The sequence below is a fragment of the Leptonychotes weddellii genome, chromosome 13, assembly GCF_054177405.1.
Source record: "Leptonychotes weddellii isolate Sample4059 chromosome 13, ASM5417740v2, whole genome shotgun sequence".
NCBI classification, from domain to species: Eukaryota; Metazoa; Chordata; class Mammalia; order Carnivora; family Phocidae; genus Leptonychotes; species Leptonychotes weddellii.
This window is the reverse complement of record NC_138381.1, coordinates 47,555,061-47,581,003: the sequence shown is the minus strand read 5'-3', so window position 1 is coordinate 47,581,003 and position 25,943 is coordinate 47,555,061. Positions and strand designations below refer to the sequence as shown.

At 41.9% G+C, this 25,943-nt stretch overlaps 1 protein-coding gene and 2 pseudogenes across 1 annotated transcript in view; 1 reads left to right on the top strand and 2 right to left on the bottom strand.

Moving 5' to 3' along the window:
* The window catches only part of SMCHD1 (structural maintenance of chromosomes flexible hinge domain containing 1), a 125,506-nt gene extending 121,194 nt beyond the window's left edge, over positions 1 to 4,312 (bottom strand). The window contains exon 1 of the mRNA XM_081802545.1: positions 3,758 to 4,312. Coding sequence (XP_081658671.1) covers positions 3,758 to 3,934 — 177 coding nt within the window. The 5' untranslated portion in view covers positions 3,935 to 4,312. The remainder of the gene's footprint in view (positions 1 to 3,757) is intronic.
* A 2,968-nt stretch (positions 4,313 to 7,280) lies between these two features.
* LOC102740529 (chromobox protein homolog 3 pseudogene) lies at positions 7,281 to 7,877 on the top strand (annotated as a pseudogene).
* A 5,654-nt stretch (positions 7,878 to 13,531) lies between these two features.
* LOC102744169 (bublin coiled-coil protein pseudogene) lies at positions 13,532 to 14,068 on the bottom strand (annotated as a pseudogene).
* Between the last annotated feature and the right edge of the window lie 11,875 nt (positions 14,069 to 25,943).

Sequence of the window (25,943 nt, the reverse complement as noted above, 5' to 3'; positions counted from 1 at the left end):
CTTCCTTGTCTTGAATTTTTTTTTAAGATTTTATTTTTAAGTAATCTCTGCAACCAACATGGGGCTCAAACCCACAACCCCAAGATCAAGAGTCACATGCACTACAAATTGAGCCAGCGAGGCACCCCTTATCTTCTGGAATTTTTAATATATGTACCCTATGTACAAGTTTTTTTTTTAAAGGAAGAGAGTGTTTCATGTAACTAAACAGCTATAAACCAACTATTAGGTAAGGCTCCTGCCCTCAAAGACCATACAGATTTTTTTTTTTTAAAGTACAATGGCATAAGTGCCATGGTAGGGTCACAAGGTATAGTGAAACCATACAAAGGAAAAAGTAGGCATTTTCTCAATATGGAGATGGAGAGAAAGGTTTGCATACTTCCCTTAATGTCTGGATATATCTTAAGAACTAGCCAAATGAATCATCCTCTAATCTTTGATTCTACAAGGCCACAACGGTTCAGGTGAGTCAATAGCTGCTTATCACAGGTCTAAGGGATTCTTCCAGATCTGTTCTTTCCTTTTTTTTTTTTTTAAACTCTTTCTTCTTCCTTCCTCTTGATTGCTCCCTTTTTCCACAAGGTGAGCTTTCCCCAAATAACAGTTTAGGATCCATTATACTTTCTAGCACTACTGACACTTAATGGTTTAAGTTCTAATGAAAAGCTTCAATTTAGTGCACTATTTTACCTCCCCCCACCACACACACACAAAGAAGATGAAGGCTTTAGTAAATAGTGTGGACACTGTGGAGGTTTTAATAAAAATAACAAGCTTCAGAATCAATCAGACCTAGATTTTAATCCCAGTTTCACTGTTTAGTATCTGTATAACCTTGGACTTAATTCAGTAATTTAATTCAGTTGTTCATGTAGGTAATGGAAACAAGGTTATGGGATTGGGTTATACAACCTAATGATGCTTTAAAAAGTAAATCCTCTGAAAAAAGTTAGCCTTCCATTTTTTTTTTTTTTTTTTTTTTTTACTAGTTCTTCACTCTCACTTCTAATCAAATTTAACCTTTGAATCTTCCAGCAGGAAGAAGTGGGAAGAAGGAAGAAAGAACTAGTCAAAAGAAATATTTTCCTTGGTTTTCAAATTAATATATTGAAGGAATGGGGCACCTGGGTGGCTCAGTCAGTTAAGCGTCTGCCTTCAGCTCAGGTTGTGTTCTGGGGGTCCTGGGATAGAAGCCACCTCAAGCTCCCTGCTCAGTGGGGAGCCTGCTTCTCCTTCTCCCTCTCCCCCAGGCTCATGCACGCACTCTTGCTCTCTCTCTCAAATAAATAAATAAAATTTTTAAAAAATATATATTGAAAGAATGCATTAAATATATATGTTCCCTATTACAATTTAATTTGAGGCAAAGTGGTATAGCAGAAAGAATATGGGTTTTGGGTTTGAATCCTAATTTGAGACTGTACTATCTGTTTGACTTAAGTGAGTCACCCATCTTCAAAAGTGTGTTTCCACTTCTGTAATAATACTTCCCCTATCTAACAGTTAGTGAGACTTCTCACAGAGAGAATTTATTTCTAGATGGAGGGTAAATTAGTACAACCTTTTTGAAAACCACACTGAAAATACCTATCAAGAGCTTTAAAAAATAATCCTGACCTTGGCGAAATTTCACTTCCAAGAGCTTAAACTAAAGGAAAAATAAAAGACATAAAAGACTACTATTCAAAGATGTTTATCATGGCATTACTTAAAATTGAAAGTAATGTAAATGTCAATAAAAAGAAGGGATTTGGTTATGTAAACAGTGGTACTAAACAAACCATTTCAAACTTTGATTATGAAGACTTGCATTAAAATAGAAAAATACTAACAATATTAAGTGAAAAAATAGCTATAAAAAAATTGGGGTAGGGACACCTGGGTGGCTCAGTCGTTAAGCGTCTGCCTTCGGCTCAGGTCATGATCCCAGGGTCCTGGGATCGAGCCCCGCATCGGGCTCCCTGCTCCGCGGGAAGCCTGCTTCTCCCTCTCCCATTCCCCCTGCTTGTATTCCCTCTTTCGCTGTGTCTCTCTCTGTCAAATAAATAAATAAAATCTTTAAAAAAAAAAAAAAATTGGGGTAAGGATACAAAGAAATAACCCCAAGTGCTACCAGCAGTTATAAATTTTACAGTGAAGAAAAGGTTTACTTTTTTCCCCTCCAGTTCCATATTTTAATTTGCTGATCTTTTTAACAATAAAAATAATAAACATAAAGGGTTTCCCTTTTTTCTGGTATGGTTTTGAATAGAAAACACTCATCAAAAAAAGATGAGCACTCATTCATTCAGTTTTCATATATACATAGGAATCTGCTATATCCAGGCATAGAATGAATTCACTCTTTATACATTTTTCGCTTCACTCATTCATTCATTGTAATTTCGACATTTACCATGTGCCAGGCACAGTTCTAGACAGTGGGAATACAGTTGTGAACAAACCCAAGGTCCTTGCTCCCAAGTCCCTTTTATTCTATGGGTCTTGATTTCAATTATTTCAGCAACTACAGAGTTATGTGTCTAGAACAGTACTAAATCATCAGTCTAATCAATTTAAAACAATGCTTCACACAAAGTTCTCTTTCCTTGGAAGCTAAGCGTTCTTTGTAGCTTAAAATGAACTCCATGTGGTTAACGCTGCACAGGACTGTATCCCTTCTTTAAAGCTCAGGCACCACCTCCACCTCCTACTTATAAAATTCTTCACAGTTTAAAGTAGCTTTTCCTACGTAGTTATTAATTTTTATTTTTTATTTTTTTAAAATGTTTTATTTATTTATTCATGAGAGTCAGAGAGAGAGAGAGAGAGAGGCAGAGGCAGAGGGAGAAGCAGGCTCCCCGCCTAGCAGGGAGCCCGATGCGGGACTCGATCCCAGGACCCTGGGATCATGACCTAAGCCGAAGGCAGACGCTTAACCATCTGAGCCACCCAGGCGCCCCTGTAGTTATTAATTTTTAAAGCAAACTAATACAGTGGAGCTATATATCACAAATATATATATATTCACACATACATATCTCTCACACATATATATACACACACACTCAGGCATACACACCCTTCTTTGGTGTTCCACAGCTACCCACAGACACCTTTCGAGTTAGTTCTAAAACTCTCAAGGGCTAGGGTTCAGAAAACCAGAAGGGCAGCTTCCACCTGCGAAGCTAACTGGGACAAGTGTTTTCACTACGGAAGGACCCCGCCAAGGGCGGGCCCATAAACCTTGACAGGACGGCCCGGGAAATTATGGTATCATTTAATGAACCTGAGGTCAATCGACTCCAGGAATTTCAGACGTCTGAACCATCGCAACACTCCTAACAGAGCCATCGGGTTCTAACTCTGCGCTCGTATTTTTTAAAAAGTTCCACACGAAGAGACACAAGTGGCTTTCCCTACTGGAAGATGAATTTAGAGTACTAAGGCCTTAGAGTACTAAGGTCGCCACGGGCCAATTAAGCCCGAGGTATGAAATCCTGGCCAGCGAGAACCACCCCCACCCCGACCCCGTAAAAGGGCAGGGGGAGGCCCACGGAGATGCTGGCTCCGCGCTCCCAGGCCGAGGCTGGGACCGGCCCAAAGCTTCCAGCCGCCGGGCCACAGGCATGGCGGGCACCCGGGAGAGAGAAGCCAAGGCCGCAGAACTAGGGCCAGGTGACAGGTTTATTGCCCCTGGTGAGCAACCTGAGTGTCTCCTCACCCTCCCAACCCAAACTCTACCCGCGCATCCCTCCTTTGCCCCTTCGCGTACCTGACACACAGAGGCGCGGAACCTTGCGTAGTCCGAGCGCTCCTCGACCTGCAGCACCCGGTCCCCGAGCTCGGACTCCTTCTCGCGCCGGTCAAACAAGTACACCGTCCTGTAGCCGTCGCCTCCGCCGTCCTCTCCGGTCCCCACCGAGGGCCCGCCGCCGCCCGCCGCTGCCATATTGGGGGAAAAGAGAAAAAACAGCAGCGCCGGCGTCTACCGCGGCCGCGCTCAGGGCCGAGGTGCGGACTCCGCGCGGCCCTGCTCAGCTCCAGCCCCCGGGGCGGTGCGAGGCCTCTAGCCCGGAGCGCTGCAGCTCCTCCCTCAGCGGCGGAGGCGGCGGCCGAGCAGCGGCAGGCGCGAGGATCACCCGGGAACCGATTCAAACGAGCTCCTGCTCGTGCACACGTCACTTCCGCGGCCCGTCGCTCCCGGGGAGAAGGGGGCGCGCAGCGCGCTCTTCGTAGGGCCCGGACCCGCGCCCGCCCCTTCCCACGAAAACTTCGCAGCTGGACCCCGGACCAGGGCCGCCGCCCCGGACTGTGGCGCAGAAGGAAGAAGGGCCGTCCGCCGCGCAGAGGAGGCGGGGCGAATCCGGCAGGCCGCGCGGGCGGGGCGGGGCGGGGCTTCAGCGCCCGCCGCCCAGGGCCCGCCCCTCTCGCCCTCGAGAAGTTGCGAGGGAAGCGCGGTTCCTTGCGGGCGCCTGCGCTCTTGAGGGGAGACCCAAAGCCTAGGAAGGAGAGCTAGTGCCAAGCCCCGCGGCGGGGCGTCTTCGAAGTGGTTGTTTTGTGCTGGCGGATAGGGTCCTGGTACCTTCCAGCCTCAACGTGACCCCCGACCGAATCTGCCTGGCCTCGAGCTCCTGGCGCCGCGGTGGTGGTGCCCCGGCCAGGGATGCTGCCCCGCGCCCGGTCGCGGGAATGCGGCGGCGGGAAGCTTCAGGCCGGCGGGCCTCGCTGGGTGGGATTTCCTCCGTAGCGAGCACGTGTGTCCCCACGCGGAGAAAATAGACGCCTGGACACCCTGGGCCGCCTCTTCCACCGCCTTTGCTAGTGGTTTTATGTGGGCTCCAATGTGGGCCACTGAGACAAAGCTTGTCCCTGAGAACGTCCGAACCGAGATGCTGTGACGTCACTGTGGCCTCCCTCGGGGGGCCTCCGAGGGTCCTGAAGTGGCTCCGTGTCTAAACCTTCTCACTGCATTGACCTTACCTCCACAGCTGTTGTCATGTTGATAAAAATTGTGAATTAGAACACCTACGCCAAAGGATTAAGTTAGATGATTTTAGCAAAATACTTAACATACAGTACTCGTTGGGTAAAAGCCTTTATTGCGTTTCATTAAATATCCTTACCATGGGCGCGTAGTGCCCTAACTCAACAAATAAAACTGTCATTGTTGGGAGGACTCGTTTAGTCATTTACTTTCCATTTCTTTTTTTTTTTTCTTTTTAAGATTTTACTTATTTGACAGAGACACCAGGAGAGAGGGAACACAAGCAGGGGGAGTGGGAGAGGGAGAAGCAGGCTTCCCGCAGAGCAGGGAGCCCGATGTGGGACTCGATCCCAGGACCCTGGGATCATGACCTGAGCAGAAGGCAGACGCTTAACGGCTGAGCCACCCAGGTGCCCCCATTTCTTAAAAATATCTAGTGAATATTTTGTACTTGAGAGTGACATGTAAATTCGCTAAGCCCAAGGTAGCAGACTGAGGGATTTTTCGATTCTCCAATGGGTAATTATTTAGTATATTTTCTGTTTTACTAGTTTTGAAAAGACCTTCATGATTAGTTATATAGATAGATTCTTATCACTGGTGTATGTTAGAAACTTAGATTTGCTTGTCCATATAAAGATGTTCCAGAATCCTGGGGGAGGGGAGTGGCTAGACATGTATGCTATTTAAGGTAGAACACAGTAGGAACAAGAGTGTGAAGGCATGTATGTCTGCAGAACGTAATTAGGGCTGGAAGTGGGGAAAATGGAGCAGTGGATGGTGAAGAATAAAATTGGCAAGAGGCAAGTTGTGGCCAAATGCTGTTCATGTAACTGAAGGGAGAAGTAGGGAAAGACAGACCAAAGTAACCTCCAATTCTTATGGGATTGCTTTGATGTCTCATGTTTTACCTCTCAAATTCATGTGGGACCTTTTCCTTCTATCCCATTATGTAATAGTCTTTGATTTAAATGGCTCAAGAAAAAAAACAAATTGGGTAAAATTCTTAGTTAATGGGTAAAATGAATTGCCTTACTATTTCATCAAATTGAGGCTAGGTCCAGTTCATCATCAGGGCAATTTCTCATTTCTCTGTACAGTAATTCCAAATTGCACATATAGGTGGATACAAACAAACTTTTCATATCTTTAGAAGAGATTTCAAGATAATTGCCAAGAGGAGAGAGAGAAAACTGCCAGAGAAGTATACTACAATATTATGGGCAACCATTGGTGGAAGCATTAATAGTATCTTCTTAGAGGTCAAGTCTGAATCAGTCTTATGCGCCAGTGTGGCGATCTGAACAGCCTCAGAACCATTTTCCATTCACTTGTTCTCAGAGCGAAACTCTTCAGATAGCTTTATCAAGAAAGAAAGATGAGGGACGCCTGGGTGGCTCAGTCAGTTGGGCATCTGCCTTCGGCTTGGATCATGATCCCAGGGTCCTGGGATCAGCCCTACATCAGGCTCCCTGCTCCGCAGGGGGCCTACTTCTCCCTCTCCCTCTGCCTGCTGCTCTGCCTACTTGTGCTTAATCTCTCTCTCTGTCAAATAAATAAATAAAATCTTTAAAAAACAAAAAAAATATGAGTTCTTTATTCAATTTGAAAAAAGTTTGATGGGCTGCCTGGGTGGCTTGGTTGTTAAGCATCTGCCTTCTGCTCAGGTCATGATCCCAGGGTTCTGGGATCGAGCCCCACATTGGGCTCCCTGCTCAGCGGGAAGCCTGCTTCGCCCTCTCCCACTCCCCCTGCTTGTGTTCCTGCTTTCTCTCTCTCTCTCTCTCTCTCTCTCTCTGTCAAATAAACAAAGAAAATCTTTAAAAAAAAAAAAAGTAAGGGTGCCTGGGTGGCTCAGTTGGTTGGGCGACTGCCTTCGGCTCAGGTCATGATCCTGGAGTCCCAGGATCAAGTCCCGCGTCGGGCTCCCTGCTCAGCAGGGAGTCTGCTTCTCCCTCTGACCTGCCCCCCTCTCCTGCTCTCCCTCTCTCTCATTCTCTCTCTCAAACAAATAAAATCTTTAAAAAAATAAAAAAATAAGAAGTTTGAAATAACCCAGTACCACAACTAGTTCTCTTCAACTAATTCGATTTTTATTTTCATTAGCCATCTTAAAATAGAGAGTATAAGTGTCCCTGTATCAGTTACCTATTGCTGCATAACAACCTACCCCAAAAACTAAGTGGCCTCTTGCACAGCTCTCCATGGTCCTCCTCCTGGGGTGTGGGCCCCATAATCTGAAATGCCACAAACCCAGACTAGACCTCCTGGAGGCAGTGAGTAATATAATTCTTCAACTCCACAATTAAAAATGGCCTCCAATAAAGCTACATTGCAAAAAAATGGGAAAGAAACAGATGGAAGGAGTAAGAGTTGAAGAGCCTGAAGTTGAAGAGCCTGAAGCTTTGGTGGTGGAAAAAGCACTGTACCAATGTGTAGAGAACGGGAAGATGAAGTACTTTCTTAAATGGAAGAGATTTACAAATTCTGACAATACTTGAAAACCTGAAAAAAATTTAGATCATCCAGAGTTAATCAAACTATTTCTTAATTCTGAAAAAGTTGTTAAAGAAAAAGATAGGACAAAAAGAAAATATTTATCTGACAGTGAATCTGATGACAGCAAATCAAAGAAGAAAAGAGATGCTGCTGACAAAACAAGACACTTTGCCAGTGGTCTTTGTCCTGAACAAATAGTGTCACAGCAGCGGGGAGTTAATCTTTCTCATGAAACAGAGATGCAGATGAGACAGACATGGTGCTGGCAAAAGAGGCAAACGTGAAGTGTCCTCAAATTGTAACTGCTTTTTATAAAGAGAGAGAAACTTTGCATTCTTGTCCGGAAGATGCTCAATAATCATTCATATTCATATATATATGTATGGGTCTTGGTTCTATGACGCATTCATGTGAATAACTATATTCTAATGAAAATTAAATTTAATCTGTTTATTTTGAATAGTATCAAAGGAATTGTTGGGTTGTTTTTGTTTCGTGCATCAATAGCACTGGTTACTTTGGACAAATAAAAGCTTACTGTAGTTGCTTCATTTATCAGAAAAGAACATATGATATCATGGTAGATTATTCTCTCTCTCTCATTAAAGAGCAGTTTTTCTAAATGTTAGAAAAAATTTCCATAGTCATAACTCAATCAGAACTTATGTTTAACCAATAATGGCTAAGGACCATTCTGGGTTTTTGTTTGTTTATTTATACAAGTGTAAATGGTTGTTGTTGGGTTTTTGTTTTTGTCTTTTTTACATTCACCAAAACGAAAATGTCATTTCACAATCATGGGTAAGTCCATATTGTTTCTGGGATGCCATCTTTCTGAGAAAAGCAAGAAATAGATTACCTCAAGGGAAATGGAAAATTTTCCTGAAGCCATAAAACTTCAAGCAAGTAGATGATTCTACAATTAATTGGACAATTTAAATAAAAACTATTTTAATTGGAGAATTTAAAGTAGACTTATCACAATTCCTATCTATATCTATAATTATATTAGTGCAACAGTTTATTTGCAAAACTTCCTGAAGAAAAAATTTTACCACTCCCAACAACCTTCCCACTCAGAGGAGAAGACTAAACAAATGATGTGTTTTAATAAGCCAAACAAGACTTGGTTAAATGGGCATTCAAAGTTCCCCCTAGAGAACCATTCCTTTACGAAAGGTTGAAATCCTTGTGCTATACTGACTAAAAGATCAGGATTTGTGGAAACCAATCTGATGATTAGAAATGTTGCTGTTTCGGACCTGCTAGCATAAATGAGCAAACAAACTTTTGTAATTTAAACTATTGATTTGTGTGTTTTTTCTTTACCCAACCCATTCCTTACATGCAGCCTCATTCTTTTCAATGTTTGTGATACTGGTTCAGCAGAAGTCTGGAGAAACGGTAACTTTATAGTAATCAGAATGTTATCCAACTGTGTATTGATTGCTTACTTCATTGTAAATATTGGTGACCAGTGGTCAGTAGATGGTTTTCCATTTTAAAAAACTTAGTGGCTTCAAACAGAAGCCATGTGTTTGCTCATGATTCTGAAATTTGGGCTGAGCTTCACTGGGCAGTTCTGCTGGCCTCACCTGAGATCACATACACAGCAGCAGTCCCCTGGCAGCTTGCATGGGGCTGAATGGTCCATGACGGTCTCATTCACATAGCTGGCAGCTGAGGCTATGGAGAACTGAAGCTCCGTTCTCCCCTGTTAGGCATCTCTAATAGGATAGCTTGGTTTTCTCACTTGGCTGTCACAGAATCTCGAAAGAAAAGGTTCTAATGTGCAAGTGCCTACCAAAGCTCCACTTTCATTACGTTTGCTGATGTCATTGGTCAAAGCTAGTCACATAGCCAAACTCCTGAGTAGCCCCCCGCAATAGAGGGATGCTTGTGGAAATCCCTGCTGATTTGGTGGTTGGTGCTGTTATCTGTGTACTGTGATGAGACCAGTTTGGTAATATATTATAGATCAAGGATAGTTGCCAGAAAGAAGGGAGGGGGGCTGGAAATACAGGCTTGTTAGGATTTGTGGATGAAGATAAATTCTCCTCAAATAAAAATACCTAGAAAATAAAGAGCAAGGGGGATGTGGGGATGGGGTAACTGGGTGATGGACATTAAGAAGGGCACATGATGTATTGAGCACTGGGTGTTATATAAGACTGATGAATCACTGACCTCTACCTCGGAAACTAATAATACACTATATGTTAATTGAATTTAAATTTTTAAAAAAAGAAGGAAAATAAAGAGCAAGGAAAGTGAGTTTTTGATACTCTTATCTTCTAAAAAAATTTTTTTTAGAGAGAGAGAGCACTCGTGAGTGCAGGGGGGTGGTGGGAGGGGCAGAGGGAGAGGGAGAGAATCTTAAGCAGGCTCCACACCCAGCTTGGAGCCTGATGTGGGGCTCGATCTCATGATCCTGAGATCATGACCTGAGCCAAAATCAAGAGTTGGATGCTTAACCAACTAAGTCACCTAGGCGCCCCTCAAAAATAAACTTTTTTTTAAGTACAATTCTTTCAGGAAAGGTAAGGACAGTGTTAGTGATCTGAGTTCAGACTTTGCTAGCTAAAAACACTGTAATAATACAGTTTATGACTCTAAGCCCCAATCTACCAGACTGGTAGAAAACATCTTGGGTTTCCTTCTGTTGCCAGTTTTAACAAGTTCCAAGTTCTGAGTAGTGGGGAGAGAAGCTCATCCTTGTCAACATGGCCTCTTTAGATCTGGTGGCTTCCTGTTGCTTTTGTGCCACCTGGGACATGGGAATCACTTACAAGGCTTCTCTTGATCCCATCTGCTCAGATGCACTATATAGCTACTTAGGAGAGTTGGGAGTACCATCTCTTCTTACCAGCCCAGAGGGAATCTCTTTTTTTATTTTAATCCATCTTTCTTCAAGGTACTCTATCAATGCCTAAGTCTTTCATTCATTTTTATCCCCTCTCCAAAACACTTTGCCTTCTTCTAAGAGCTTAGATTTTTGGGGCGCCTGTCAGTCAGTTAAGCGTCTGCCTTGGGCTCAGGTCATGATCCCAGGGTCCTGGGATCGAGCCCCGCATTGGGCTCCCTGCTTAGCGGGAGGCCTGCTTCTCCCTTTCCCACTCCCCCTGCTTGCGTTCCCTCTCTTGCTGTGTCTCCCCCTGTCAAATAAATAAATAAAATCTTAAAAAAAAAAAAGAGCTTAGGTTTTTAGGGGAAGAAGAGTTCCCAGGAGGAAAGTGTCTTTTCTACTCTGTACCTTGTTTCAGTGATCTATTGCTGTATATAACCAATTACCTTAAAACCTAGTGGCTTAAAACAATAATCTTTTCCTTTATTTGTTCATGATTCAGCAATTTTGGCAGGGCTTGGTGGAACCAGATTTCTCTGCTCCTGGTGCTATCAGCTTGGGCAGTTCTTAGGGGAGTCACTTGCAGGATGCCTTACTCATGTAGCTGGTAAGTTGGTGCTGGCTGTTGTCTGAGAGCTCCGCTGGGGTTGTTGGCCAGGGTCCTCAGATCTCTTCAACCCTTCCCCTTGGCTTGGTTGGGATTCTCACAGCGGTGGGCTCAGGGTAGTCAGACTAGCGGCTGACTCCCCCTAGAGCACAAATGTGGAAGCTTGCAGAACTTCTTAAGGTTTAGGACTGGAACAGCTTTACTTCTGCCACACTCTGTTGGTTAAAGCAGGTCGGAGGGCCATCCTAAATTAAAGGGAAGGGACTATACCACAGGCAAGAATATGGGAGAAATGGATCTTTGGGCGCCACCAAAGTAATAGTCTGTGACAAAGTTCTCCTGGGGCAAGAAAGCACACAGCCTGCTATTTTTTGGATGGGGATAGGGAGTTGGTGGAGTTAGTTAAGGGAAAATCAAAGAAGGAAAAAACATGTTAAAATATGTTAATATCTCAGAATATATCTCTAGCCATATCAGTCTTTGCCAACTTTCTCCTGATACATTAGCTTTAATTTCCATGTCACATAAAGAACTAACCTTGAATGAAACACCTTAAAGTTTTTAAATTTACTGTTTGATTGTGTTTTGGTAATAAAACACTGATTATTTTTTCCTTCAAGACATCCATGTTGTTGACCAGGACCACAGGGTGGGCTCTGCTGGTGTGAGGACACCGTGGCTGGAGAGGTTTTAAGACTGGGAGAATTTATCCAGCAGAAAAAGATATGTCTCTGAAGAAGCAAAGAAAGGCCCCAGGCATTGCACTGCAGCATTTTAGAAACCCAGGATTCATGTTTGAAGCTGAATGAACCTTCTCAGACCCTGCCCAGAGGAGAAGAGTATCAGGATAAGTTAGCAGCTGAAGAAAGAACCAGTAGTGAAGAAGAAAGGTACAAGAAGACAAGCAGCCTTGGGAGGGCTCCAGTGAATGAGGACTCAGATTTGGAAAGACTCATTCATTCATTCATTCTGTCCTCAAGGATTTATCACTGCTCCTTCCATCATGTTTAGGGAGGAAACAGACATGTTTTGCATATCCTCAGTACAGTTATGGGCTTTACATAAACTATCTTATTTAATCGTCACACCAACCTTTACCTTAATCATTTTATAGATTAAGAACCTGGAACTCAAAAGATGTTAGTAAATATGCCCAAAACTCATACCCGGACTGGTGCAAAAGCTCTGCTGCTTGTTCTTTACCTGGGGAGATGGGGGAGCTATGTCACCAGTAGGAAATTCCCCATCTCTATCAGCAGTATCAGTCAGCTTTTGTTGCTGTAACAAACATTCCAAAACTATCAATGATTTTTTGGGGGGATAACACTTTTTTTATTGATGTGTAATTAACACACAGTGAGTGTTATATTAGTTTCAGATGTACAATATAATAATTCTACAGTTCTATACATTTGTCAGTGCTCCTCAGGATAAGTGTACTCTTAATCCCCTTCACCTGTTTCTTCCATCTCCACACCCACCTGTTGCAACAGGCAGTTTGTTCTCTGTATTTGAGTTTGGTTTTTCTTTGTCTCTTTTTTCTTTATTTGTTTTGTTTCTTTATATTCCACATATGAGTGAAATCATATGGTATTTGTCTTTCTCGGTCTGACTCATTTCACTTAGCATTAAATTCTCTAGGTCCATCCATGTTGTTCCAAATGGCAAGATTTCATTTTTTTATGGCTGAATAATATGCCATTGTGTGTGTGTGTGTGTGTGTGTATGTACATACAGGCATACATACCACATCTTTATTCATCTATCAATGGACACTTAGGTTACAGAACTCAGCTCATAGAACTCAGGAAAACGTTTACTTACCAGATTACAGGTTTATCATAAAAGAATATAATTCAGGAAGAGTTGGATGGAAGAGAGGTCTAGTGCAAGGTATAGGGGAAGGGACATGGAGCTTCCATGCTCTCTCTGGGCTCTCCACTATTCCAGAAGCTCTGCGTGTTCACCAACCCAGAAGCTCTCCAAACCCTATCCCTGTGGGGTTTTGTGGAGGCTTCATTACATAGGCATGATTGATTAAATTACTGGCCATTGGTGACCGATTCAACCTCTAGCTCCTCTCCCTTCCTAGGAGGTGGGCTGAAGTGGGTGGGACTGGAAGTTCCTCCCCTCCTGGTTGTTTCCACTGGCAATGAACTCCCATTCTTAAGGGCTTTCTAAAAATCTAAAAATCCAACCCCCCCAAAAAATTTTAAAAAAATAAAAATCTAAAAATCTCCTCATTAACTTGATGTAGTTGAAAGGGGATTGTTAAGAATAACAAGACACCTTTATCACTCTTATCACTTAAGAAATTCCAAGGATTTTAAGGCTATGTGTCAGGAACAGCAAGACCAAATATACATTTCATATTATAAGTCACAGTTATCACATACACATTTATATATTCTTCCGCAACTATTATTTTTGCTCAAATGTTTGTGAGATTCATTCATGTTGATGCATGTAGCTGTAGTTCAATCTTTTTTTTACTGCTATATGGTATTTCTTGATATAAATATACTCCTATATTATTCTATCAATGGACATTTAATTATTTATTTATTAGTAGTAGTAGTAGTACTAATTTTTGGTGTTGGAGACCCATTTAATGTGGACACTCAAGGCCTGGGCAGAGTGGGGAGTGCCCAGGAATTGGGCAGGCAGGCAAGGTGGGTGGGTTGTGTGCCCAGACCTGACCCCATGAGAGGATGTCAGGTGGTGGGGGCTGACCCAGGCACACCAAGGGGAGTACCAGAAGGGGGGCCCAGGCAGGCAAACCAACCAGGATACCTGTAGGTCAGCCCTTGAGAAGGTATCTAAGCCAGGTGATGCGTGCCCAGGCCAGAGCCTAGCCCTGAGAGGAAGGTTTGGGTCTGCTTGGGGGCTCCCACAGCCTAGCGGCTAGCATCACTAGAAGCCTCACCCAGCTGCTGCTGACACTCAAGACCTGTCTCCAGTTGGATTCAAGCAGCTCCTGGAGGAGGGTGTGTAGGTGGTCATTCTTCTCCTCTAGGTAGTCCAGACAGGAGCTGATCTGGTCCAACATGGAGCCGATGGTAGTATGCTCTGCTTCCCTGGAGCTGTCATCACCACCTTCCATTCCCTCCTCCACAGGCATGCCCAGGTCCCCATTGGGGCCTGACATTGCAACCTCCAGAGCCACTGGGGCCACACAAGATAGAATTCGGTGACCATCGTACCACCAGCTAGTGCCGGCCAGAAGATGGGTTCGATGGACATTTTTTTAAAGATTTTATTTATTGAGAGAGAGAGAGTGAGAGAGCACACGCAAGGGGAGCAGCAGAGGGAGCAGAAGAAGCAGGCTCCCCGCTGAGCAGGGAGCCCTGGGGGCTGGGGGAGTCTCAATCCTAGGACCCCTGGGATCGTGACCTGAAAGGAAGGCAGACGCTTAACCGACTGAGCCACCCAGGCGCCCCTCAATGGATATTTTAATTATTTCCAGGATTTGGGTTTCTTGTTTGTTTTGCTTTTTAAAAAAATCAGGCTTCTATGAATATTTGTGTGTTATATTCTGGTGTTCTTATGCAATGGATATATTTTGTAGGATATATATCAAGTGTTATGGAGTCCGTGTACTTATAAATTTAACAGAAGAAAATGCCTTTTTTTTTTTTCCCCAGTACTATAGAAGAGTTCCTGCCGTTTCATTTCCTTGTCAACACTTAGGAGAGTTTTTTACTTTAAAAAATTTTTGTCAATCTGGTGAATGTGAAATAGTGTATCATTGTGGTTGTAATCTGCGTTCCCCTCCTTATAAATGAGGCTGAGCATCCTTCCATATGTGTATTCCCTAATTGTGTTTCCTCTTCTGTGAAACGCCTCTTCATGCGGTGCACCCATTTTTCTATGGGTTTGACTTTCCCCATAGATTTTTAGGAGTACTTTATATATAGTGGCTACTAAACCTTGGCTGGTTATATGTCTTATTAACATCTTTCCTCTGTTTGTGTCTTGTATTTTCCCTTCTTTGGGAGATCTTTTAATGAACAGTAGTACCTGATCTTAATATGATTAAATTTATTAATTATTCTCATTATGGTTAGTGCTTTCTGGTCTCCTTTTAAAAATTCCTCTACTTCAAATGCTTTCTCAAATTTTATTCTTAAAGTTTAAATATTTTCCATTAAAAGTTTTTTTCTTTAATTTGTATGGAGTTGATTTGTATCATACTGACAAAGGAACCAATGTCATTCTTTTTTAATGAATAATTGAGCATCATTTATTGAACAGTCAGCCTATCTTTTCCCTGCTATGTCCTATGTAATTGAATGCATGCTTCTGTTCCCAGGTTTTCTAGCATGTTGTATTGGTTATTTTTTTTCCCATTCGGGTAATATTGCACTGCCTTAATAATCTAGCTTTATTGTGTTTTGATATTCTATAGAGCAAATTACCTCAACTTATTCTTCTTCAGGGGTGTCATGTAGTTGGTTTTTAAGTATCACTGCAAGAGTGATGATTTCTTCCTCTTTTTGCTTAGTGTTTTCTCACATGAGAGACATCTGAGGAACCCCTGGGTGGCTCAGTCTGTTAAGCATCTGCTTTCCACTCAGGTCATGATCCCAGGGTCCTGGGGTCGAGTCCCACATCGGGCTCCTTGCTCAGCGGGGAGTCTGCTTCTCCCTTTCCCTCTGCCTGCCGCTCCCCCTGCTTGTGCACCTGCTTGTTCTCTCTCAAATAAATAAATAAAATCTTTTTTTTTTAAAGAGACACTTGAGATTGTAGTCAACTGCCATTTCTACAGTAGCAAAACCCATAGTTTATTAAGCACAGTATAAGCTTTTAAAATTGACTGGTATTACTTTAAAATTTAATGAGTACAGTATAAGGTTTTTAAAATTACTTTAAAATTTAATGAGTACAGTATAAGCTCTTACAATTGACTGGTATTACTTACTACTAAAGACTTAGTTGTGCTTGGAAAGCTGTTATCTGCCTCCACATCAAGCTCATTATGTGATTCCCCCAAATCCTTTTTCATATTGTTCTTAACTACCCTGTGCATTCTGATTCAGATAGAACACAAACAGACAAGGCTACTTAACAACACAGAAGGAACAAATTTTCTAATCACTCACTGCCTTATGCACATTTTTTTTCCTTCCTGGATTTTCATGATTTTTACCTAACTGAACTAAATGGAAAAACTTGATTCTATTTGTATATAACATGCATGTGGCAAACTTTTTAAGAGGAATAAAATTGGAAACTTTCTCCCTCAAATGCTAAAAGTAAAATTGACCCTCTGGACTAGAATGATGTATCACTTTATCCTGTGATTTTTCCATCCTCTCATACCCCAATTTGAGAAACACACCTATCAGCAGTCAGAAGCAAGAGAAAAAGCATATATTTGTGAGTGGCATAATAAGATCTATCCTAAAAACATGACTCTGGCAACAGTGTGAAGGAAGGATGACATTTTGTGCAGACACTGTTTTGTACATTTTGTACAGTAAGTAGGGTACCTTATAGTACCTTATTTAGAAGATGAATAAAGTGATAATTAAAGATGTATTATCGGGGCGCCTGGGTGGCTCAGTGGGTTAAGCGACTGCCTTCAGCTCAGGTCATGATCTCAGGGTCCTGGGATCGAGCCCCGCATCGGGCTCCCTGCTCGGCGGGAAGCCTGCTTCTCCCTCGGACCCTCTCCCTGCTTGTGTTCCCTCTCTTGCTGTCTCTCTCTCTGTCAAATAAATAAATAAAATCTTTAAAAAAAAAAAAGATGTATTATCATTCATTCATTCATCAAATATTTATTGTGTGTCAAGTAGATGTTGAGGATACAAATCAATTTCCTGTCTTCCTGGTGCTCATATTCAATAGGGGGAGGCAGAAACAATTTAACAATGAAATATACAGAATGTCAGATGGTGATTAATGTGCTATAGAGAAAAATTTAAAAGGATGGGAGTCCTGGGGGCCAGAGGGTCACGATTTTATATAATGGTCAGAGAACATTTTCTGATAAGGTGATATTTGAGAAGAAAGCTGAGGGCAATAAAGGAGCAAGTTGTAAAGATCAATGAGACAAATGTTCCTGGCAGAGGGAAAAACAAGTGCAAAGATCCTGAGTTTTGAACATGGCTGGCATTGTGATAGGATAATAGAGGGTGAGAATAATAATAATAGAGAGATGAGTGGGGAGAGAAAGACTAATGGAAAGGGCGTTGTGGGTCACTATGATAATTTTGGCATTCACCCTGAACAAAAGGGAAAGTATTGGAGAACTTTGAACAAAGGAATGATATGGTCTGACATATTTTTTTAAGTCAAAGGTTTTAAAGATTTTTATTTATTTGAGAGAAAGAGAGAGCACGAGTGGGAGTAGGGAGGCAGAGGGAGAAGCAAACTCCCCACTCAGCAGGGAGACTGGCCTGGGGCTTGATCCCAGGACCCGGAGATCATGACCTGAGCCGAAGGCAGACGCTCAACCATCTGAGCCACCCAGGTGCCCCTTGACATATTTTTTAAGAGAACTCTACTGTTATGTTGAAGATAGACTGTAAGAGGCTGAATGACTGGAGGCTGATTCAGTAATCCAGGCATGAGATAATAAGGGCTTGATCTAGGTTGGTAGTGGTGGAGCTGAGGTGCAGTGGTCAGGTTCTGATATATTCTGAAGGTGAAGCTGACAGATTTGCCAGTGGATTGGATGCGGAGTATGGGGGAAAAGAGAAGAGTCAAGGCAATCTCTAAAATTTGTGGCTCCCTGGGAAGGATAGTGCATGCTTGTGTATTTTTGGCTACTCAGCCTCTCAGTCTCCTCCTATGTTTGGAGGATTCCCATCATATAAATGTAGGTGCCAGACAGAGCACATCTCTGACTGAAAGTGTGGCTGTAGATTCCAGAAACTCCTTGTTCTAGGCTCCCAGGCCTCTGCGATGGACTCATGTGACCAATCAGACATTAATGGGGCAGTGACCACAGCACCCAGCTAGTGGAGGCCACAGACGCACCCTTAGCCCAGGGTAGAGTGTGTCCACTGTGCAAGGAACAGCTAGCAGTGGGGTCCTCATGGAAGCAGTTCTTGATTCTCCTTATGCTTTTGGCTACATAGCTCTCAAGTCGGGTGTGCCAACCTCCCAGGAAATCCACAAGCTACATAGATTCCTAGTCAAAAATATTGTATCTGCGGGCGCCTGGGTGGCTCAGTTGGTTAAGCAACTGCCTTCGGCTCAGGTCATGATCCTGGAGTCCCGGGATCGAGTCCCGCATCGGGCTCCCTGCTCAGCGGGGAGTCTGCTTCTCCCTCTGACCCTCCCCCCTCTCATGCTCTCTCTATCTCATTCTCTCTCTCAAATAAATAAATAAAATCTTTAAAAAAAAATATTGTATCTGCTTTTACAAGAGCCAGAGATCGTTTTTTTTTTCCCCTTGCAACTAAAAACCACGATTGATACATTGCAGATTGATATTCTTACCGTGAATGTTGTCATAATAATAACTGCCATTATTGAGTAACATAATAATAACTGCCATTATTGAGGCACTTATTTCAATTGATTCTGTTGGATAGATATTATTTCTATACTGAGACATAAAGGAAAATCACTTGCCCAAGGTCATATGGCTAGTAATTGACAAAGCTGGGACTAAAATCCAAATTTATTTGACTCTGAAGCCTAAATACTTATACACTATGGATAAGTTCATTTGGGATTCATATGATAATTGTGAACTGAACCATTTTTTTCCATTAATTCTGTTCCCTATGTTACCTCTACATATATTCACACCAAGTATCAATTTTTTTTGAAATCCTCTAAAACTGTGCTAAAGTGTTATGGTGCTAAAGTGTTACGGTGTGTCATTGTTTTGAAAACTTATACACTGGTAAAAATCATAAATCTCATTCAAAGTAAATTCTAATATTTGTCAGTATTGTTTAAAATTTAGGCAAAATTGGTTATTTTTTTCTGAAAGTTTCAGTTTTAATAAACTTTGTTTTGATCAACTAGAAGTTGGAGGCAAAGTGCTGTATTGGCAAACACATCAAGCTTTTTTTCAGATGGCATCTATTACTATTAAGACATTAGAGTTCCATGGCAGACATTTAGGCACCATGGCAGATTCAAAAGTACACACTTATTGTGCTCTTTTCAATACATTAGATAAAACATCTGTATTCGCCTAAAATACAAGGGTTTGAATATTTGAAATTCACAGCTTCAGAAAAATGTTGCTTACCCATAAGAGGTGTGGCTAACCGAGAAGAAATGAAACTAATGATCAGAAAAGAAACTGTGGTTTGTGAGCCTCTGAGAAGTCTCAGAGGAGGAGCATATGTTTACTTGTACAGCATTAAAGAGTCGGCATGGTGGTGAGGACAAGAGAAGTGAGTTATGAGTGAGCTAGCCTCAATCTAGCTATGCAACTGAGGGCAATTCAACAAGTACTGGGTGTCAGATTAATGAGTCAGATTAATAAAACAGGCACAGAAACATAAATAACTGGGATGCCTTATTAGAAGTATTCATTTATTTGTTAATCCATTCGGCACTTGCTGCCAATCCTAAACCTATTGTGTGCCAAGCACTGGGGATTCAAAGATGAACAAAAAAGCATCCCCCATCCCATACCCAGGGTATGAGGATCAGACTCACGGTGGTGCTTTCCATCCCATTCCCTCCTTCCAATAGACTCCTTTCCCCTTTCTGTGCCCCCCCCCACCAGCTCTGTCCTCTACCAACCACCTCCCCACACCCTTAGTTTAAATAACAAAGCTCACTTTAGATTTTATTCCCCCCCAGTAAGACTTCTGTGCCCTGGACTGCTTACCCCCTCGACACGCCCCAGGCCAGAATGATCTTTAGAAACCTCAAACTCTGAAAATGTGATTGTGTCTCCCACTCCGTAAGTGAAATAAAAGTACAAACAATACAAAATTATAAAATGAGTAAAACTATATATAGTTAATCTGCTCTTCTAGATAATCTAAACCTTGGAAAATCTAATGCAATTTGTCATCTTTTCTCCAGGAGAGGAGGAGAACATATCTGAGCACATATCAACCTTTGCATACACATTCATGGGGTTTGTCAATTTTCTGAAGTCCCACATCGTCCGCAGATGATTCTAAAATATTATTTATGCCTGAATTAAGAAAAAAGGTTAGTTCCTAAAGGCCCTCGATTCAACTTAAAGGTTTTGTACTGTGTCAGGACGACAATGGGAGTAAGGAACTATTGAAGGTTTTTAATCTAGGATAAAGTACACTTAGATTTGCACTTTAGAAAGTTCTCTCTGACTGTAGTATGAAGAATGCATCACAAGTGCTTAAACTAATAACTTGTTGGAGGCTGTTATGGGAACCCAAGTGAGAGATTATTAATGGCTAAAGGGTGCTGATTTCTTCCTGGGGTGATAAAAATATCTAAGGTTAGACTGTGGTTGCACAACTCTGTGACTATACATACAATTATTGAACTGTACACATTAAATGGGTGAATTCTATGTGTCTGTGAATTGTATCTCAGTAAAGATGGTTTCAAATAGATTAAAATATAAAAACTTCCATATCTAAATAAATAAATGAATAAATAAATAAAGAGGTCATGGTTGTGTTATGGACTAGTATGAAAGACTTTTCGGATATAAGAGAAGGGAGTCAGGGGGAGGTAGGAGTCACGAATGACTATTAGGTTTTGGGTTTAGGCCACTGGCTGGATAATGATGCTTTTATTGGGATGGGGAGAAATAGAAATGATCTTAGTACAATGGAAGGGATTCTGGAGGGCCCAATAGAAAGGGCTGGAAGGGCGCACCAAAGGAATACTGAGGAGACTGTCACACTTAGGAAAGGAAGGACAAACTTTACTCATCATCAGTGCAAAAGTGTCAGACTTTCTGAGGAAGCTGGAAAGACTGGTTCACCAAATTCAAAACACACTTAAAGGGAAAGAAAGGTAAAATTATCAAGGGTGCCAACTTCGCATTAGCCTGTTCATAGTGGGGGAAAAAAACCGAACTTTTTTTTTTTTTTTTTTTTTTTTAGAGAATCCAGGTTTGCAGGAAATTTCCCAGGGTTTATTATTCTGGAGACCAGAACAAGTCAGGATGACTGTACTATTTTCAGTTCATCTAACAACGCTAAATGGTTTAATTTTGCTTCTAACTATAGTGTATGATATGCTTAATCATTCCGGAAGCAGTACGGAGTGTGAGTTTTGCTTTTATAGATTAGTAATGACTTAACTCATGCAGAGGGAAGGGAAGGAGGCAGGAAGGATGGGACTGACAGTGTGTAAGCATATGGTAGGTTGGGCTTGGCAGGTAAGTGAGGCAGCGAGAAAGTATTAAAGGAGGAGGTATTCACTGTTTCTGAGGCTCCCATCAGTCCTGTGTGAGCACTCGGGTACCTCAGAGGCCCCGTGAGACCACACAGCAGCCAGATCATTAGCTTCCAACCTTTGACTCTGGCTCCAAATCAAATGTTGGTGAGTCATTGGAGTACTTGGAGAAGATAGAACCGAACACCCACGGGAGATCCTATTCAAATGGTTGCAGAAAGATATTGCCTGACTCAAAGAAAACCACGTTTGTAAGGATTTAACAACAGCCCAACTTGGAAGTTTCAGGCTTCGTCTGGTGGCAAATCGAAGATAAGGTATTTACAAGCTTCTCTAGAAAGAAAGAGTCAAAGTCTACAGGAAATTACCACCTCTGGCAATAACAAACTAAAGTCTTCTCAGTTGGCAGTAGACAGTGAATTTACACACAAAAAAGCTTTTTTTAAATAAAAAAGCTAGATAGTGAAGCTCCAATCTTCCACGTGGGAATCTCTTTATGTTGTTTTCACCACCAGTTCCCTCTTTAAAATTCTATCACTGTCATGAACACAGATCTTCTCCTTAATTGCTGGCAGCACAGCTGAGATCCTGCTGCGGTGATCAGACTTTAGTATGCGTGAGAAAAAAAAACCCGTACAGGGTGTTTAAGATACAGATTCCTAGGTTCCATGCTTAGGAATGGAACCTAGAAAGATATTTTAAATGAGTCAAGTATAGGCATACCTCATCTCATCATGCTTCACTTTATTGCATTTCACAGACACTGTGTTTTTTGTTTGGCTTTTTTTGTTTGTTTTGTTTTGTTTTTTTAACAAATTGAAGGTTTGTGGCATCCCTACATGGAACAAGTTTGTTGATACCATTTTTCCAACAGCATTTGTTCACTTTGTGTCTCTGTGTCACATTTAGGTAATTCTTGCAGTATTTCAAACTTTTTCATTATTATCATATTCATTATGGTGATCTGTGATAAGTGATCTTTGATGTTACTATTGTAATTACTTTGGGGCACCATGAACTGTGCACATGTAAAATCACAAACTTAGTGACAAATGCTGTGTGTGTGTGTGTCCTGACTGCTACACCCACCAGCGTCCCCTGTCTCCTTCCTTTTCCTTGGGCCTTGTTATTCCCCAAGACACAGCAATATTAAAATTAGGCCAATTTATTACCCTACAATGGCTTCTGAGTGTTCAAGGGAAAGGAACAGTCTCACATCTCTCCCTTGAAATCAAAAGCTAGAAACAAGCTTAGTGAGGAAGGCATGTTGAAAGATGAGACAGGCCAAAAGCTAAGGCCTCTTGCACCATTTAGCCATGTCATGAGTGCAAAGCAAAAGTTCTTGAAGGAATTTAAAAGCACTAACCCAGTGAACACATGAGTGATAAGAAAGCTAAATAGTCTTATTGCTGAGATGGAGAAAGTTTGACTGGTCTGGCTAGAGGATCAAACCACCCACATCATTCCCTTAAGCCAAAGTCTAATCCAGAGAAAGGCCCTGACTCTCTTCAATTCTGTGAAGGCTGAGAGAGGTGAGGAAGCTGCAGGAGAAAAGTCTGAAGCTAGCAGAGGGTGGATCATGAAGTTTAAGGAAGAAGTCATCTCCATAATATCAAAGTGCAAGGTAAAGTAGCAAGTACTGATGGAGAAGCTGCAGCCAGTGATCCAGAAGCTCTAGCTAAGGTCATTACTGAAGGTGGCTATGCTGAACAACAGATTTTCAGTGTAGACAAAATAGACTTCTAGTGGAAGAAGATGCCATCTAGGACTTTCACAGTTAAAGAGGAGAAGTCAATGCCTGGTTTCAAAGCTCCAAATGACAGGCTGACTCTCTTGTTAGGGGCTACAGTGGTGGTGACTTTAAGTTGAAGTCAATGCTCATTTACCATTCTGAAAATTCTCGGGGTCTTAAGAATTATGCTAAATTAGGGCACCTGGTGGCTCAGTTGGTTAAGCATCTGACTCTTGATTTCAGCTTGGGTCATGATCTCAGGGTGCTGGAATCAAGCCCTGTGTCAGGCTCTGCACTCAGCAGGGAGACTGCTTGAGGATTTTCTCCCTCTCCCTCTGCCTCTCCCTCTGCTCATGCTCTCTCTCTTTCTCTAAAATAAATAAATAAATCTTAAAAAAAAAAAAAGAGTTGTGTTGAATTTACTATGTGTTTGCTCTATAGGTGGAGCAACAAAGCCTGGATGACAGCACATCTGTTTACAACACGGCTTACTGAATCTTTTAAACCCACTGTTGAGACCCACTGCTCAGAAAAAAAGATTCCTTTCAAACTAGTACTTACTAATAATGCACCTGGTGACCCAAGAGCTCTGATGGAGATGTACAGTTAGATGTATGTTGTTTTCACGCCTGCTCACACAAAATCCATTTTGCAACTCATGGATCAAGGAGTAATTTTGATTCAAGTCTTATTATTGAAGAAATACCTTTCGTAGGGCTATAGCTTCCACAGACAGTGATTCCTCTGATGGATCTGGGCACAAAGTCAATGGAAAGTCTTCTGGAAAAGTTTCACTATTCTAGATGCCATTAAGAACATTTGTGATTCATGGGAAGAGGTCAAAATATCAACATTACCGGGAGTGTGGAAGAAGTTGATTCCAACTCTAAGGGATGACCTTGAGGGGTTCCAGACTTCAGTGGAGGAAGTCACTGCAGATGTGGTGGGAATAACAAGAGAACTAGAATTAGAAGTGGAGCCTGAAGAAGTGACCAAACTGCTGCAAGCTCATGATAAAGCTTTAGTGGATGAGGGGTTGCTTCTGATGGACTAACGAAGAAAGTTATTCCTTCAGGTGGAAACTACTCCTGGTGACGATGCTGTGCACATTGTTGAAATGACAACTGAGGACTTAGAACATTCCATAAACTGAGTTGGTAGGGCAGCAACAGGGTTTGAGAGGATTGACTCCAATTTAGAAAGAAGTTCTATTGTGGGTAAAATGCTATCAAACAGCATTCATGCTACAGAGAAATCATTCATAAAAGGAAGAGTCAATTAATGTGGCAAACTTCATTGTCGTCTTATTTTAAGTAATTGCCTTAGCTACCTCAGCCTTCAGTAACCACCACACTAATGAGTCAATAGCCATAAACACAGAGGCAAGACCCTCCACCCGCAAAAAGAATATGACTCACTGAAAGCTCAGGTGATGGTTAGCTTTAATTTTTAGCAATAAAGTATTTTTAAATTAAGATATGTACATTGTTTCTAGATATAATGCTATTGTACACTTAATAGACTACAGTATAGTGTAAACAACTTTTATAGGCACTGGGAAACCAAAACATTCATGTGACCTGCTTTAATGCAATAGTCACTTTATTGTGGTGACTGGAACAGAATCCACAATATCTCCGAGGTGTGCCCACACTGTATGGGACTAGGAATTTTTCTTTTTAACAACTTCCAGGTGATTCTAGTGGAGGTAGTCCAAATACCACATTTTGAGAAAGATCGGACCAAAGGGGACAAAAGGGTGCTAAATATAGAAAAGAATATGTAGTCTGATTTACAAAATAACTGGTGAATCACCTGCAGCTTATATCCCCTGCCTTCAGATGGGCAGAGGTGGTCTTCCCCTAACAATCAGTAGTCTCTCAAACATGCTACCTTATTTCCAATATAGTTCCCAAACAAAATGCAGAGAGAAAGACAAGTTCCCCCGTGGACTAAGTTTCCATTTCCTATCTAGGTTTCACTTTCTTTAAGATTTTATTTATTTATTTGACAGAAAGAGACACAGAGCGAGAGGGAACAAAAGCAGGGGGAGTAGGAGAGGAGGAAGCAGGCTCCCCGCTGAGCAGGGAGCCTGATGCAGGGCTCGATCCCAGGACCCTGGGATCATGACCTGAGCCAAAGGCAGACACTTAATGCTTAACGCTTAACGACTGAGCCACCCAGGCGCCCCTCTAGGTTTCACTTTCTTGAAAGAGAAGCTTTCCCCTGAAAACTGGATACTACTCATCTTCCCCTTATAAGGCAGCTGGACTGTCATAAAGGTGGGAGTCAGCATACCCACCAGAGATACACAAGTAGCTCATTTACTTTTACATAACCACATAAATTATGAAAAACAAGGACAACTTGTATTTTTCACATTCCTCAACATCTTTATTTTTTAGTTCTAAATGGTCTCATCAGTAATTTAGTTCATGTTGACCTCAGCCAAGCTTAGGCCTATTCCTCTTCACAGACGCTCCCTCAGCATGAGGTGAACATCCCTCCTATAATTGCCTTCCTGCTGTCTAATGGGATTTAGCTCCTAATGCTTCTGGAATGTGATCTAGAAAAGAAATACTCTCCAAAGGAAACAATAAATTTGCAAAGATAAAATTGCATGAGTCAGGCTGGATACATTGCACAAAGAGAACCAAGCATCCCCATTCCCCATCATACGTGGATGAAATGTGGACTTTTTAAAGAAAGTTAGTTGGAACAAAATATGTGCAAACACTCTCAATTTTCATGTTTTTGTTCTTCAGTTTTAGAGTAGATGTTTCCTGCTTCTACAGCTGTTGGGTGTGTCCCTCCTCCTGTTCCTGTGATCTAAACCTAAAAAAAGGCTTCTCAAAAAAGAAGAAAGAAGTTGAGTAGAGTTACAAGTATACACACACACACATACACACACACACAATGTGTATTAATATTTTACAGGGTCCCATGGACATTTCAGATTTTTAGATTCACAGTA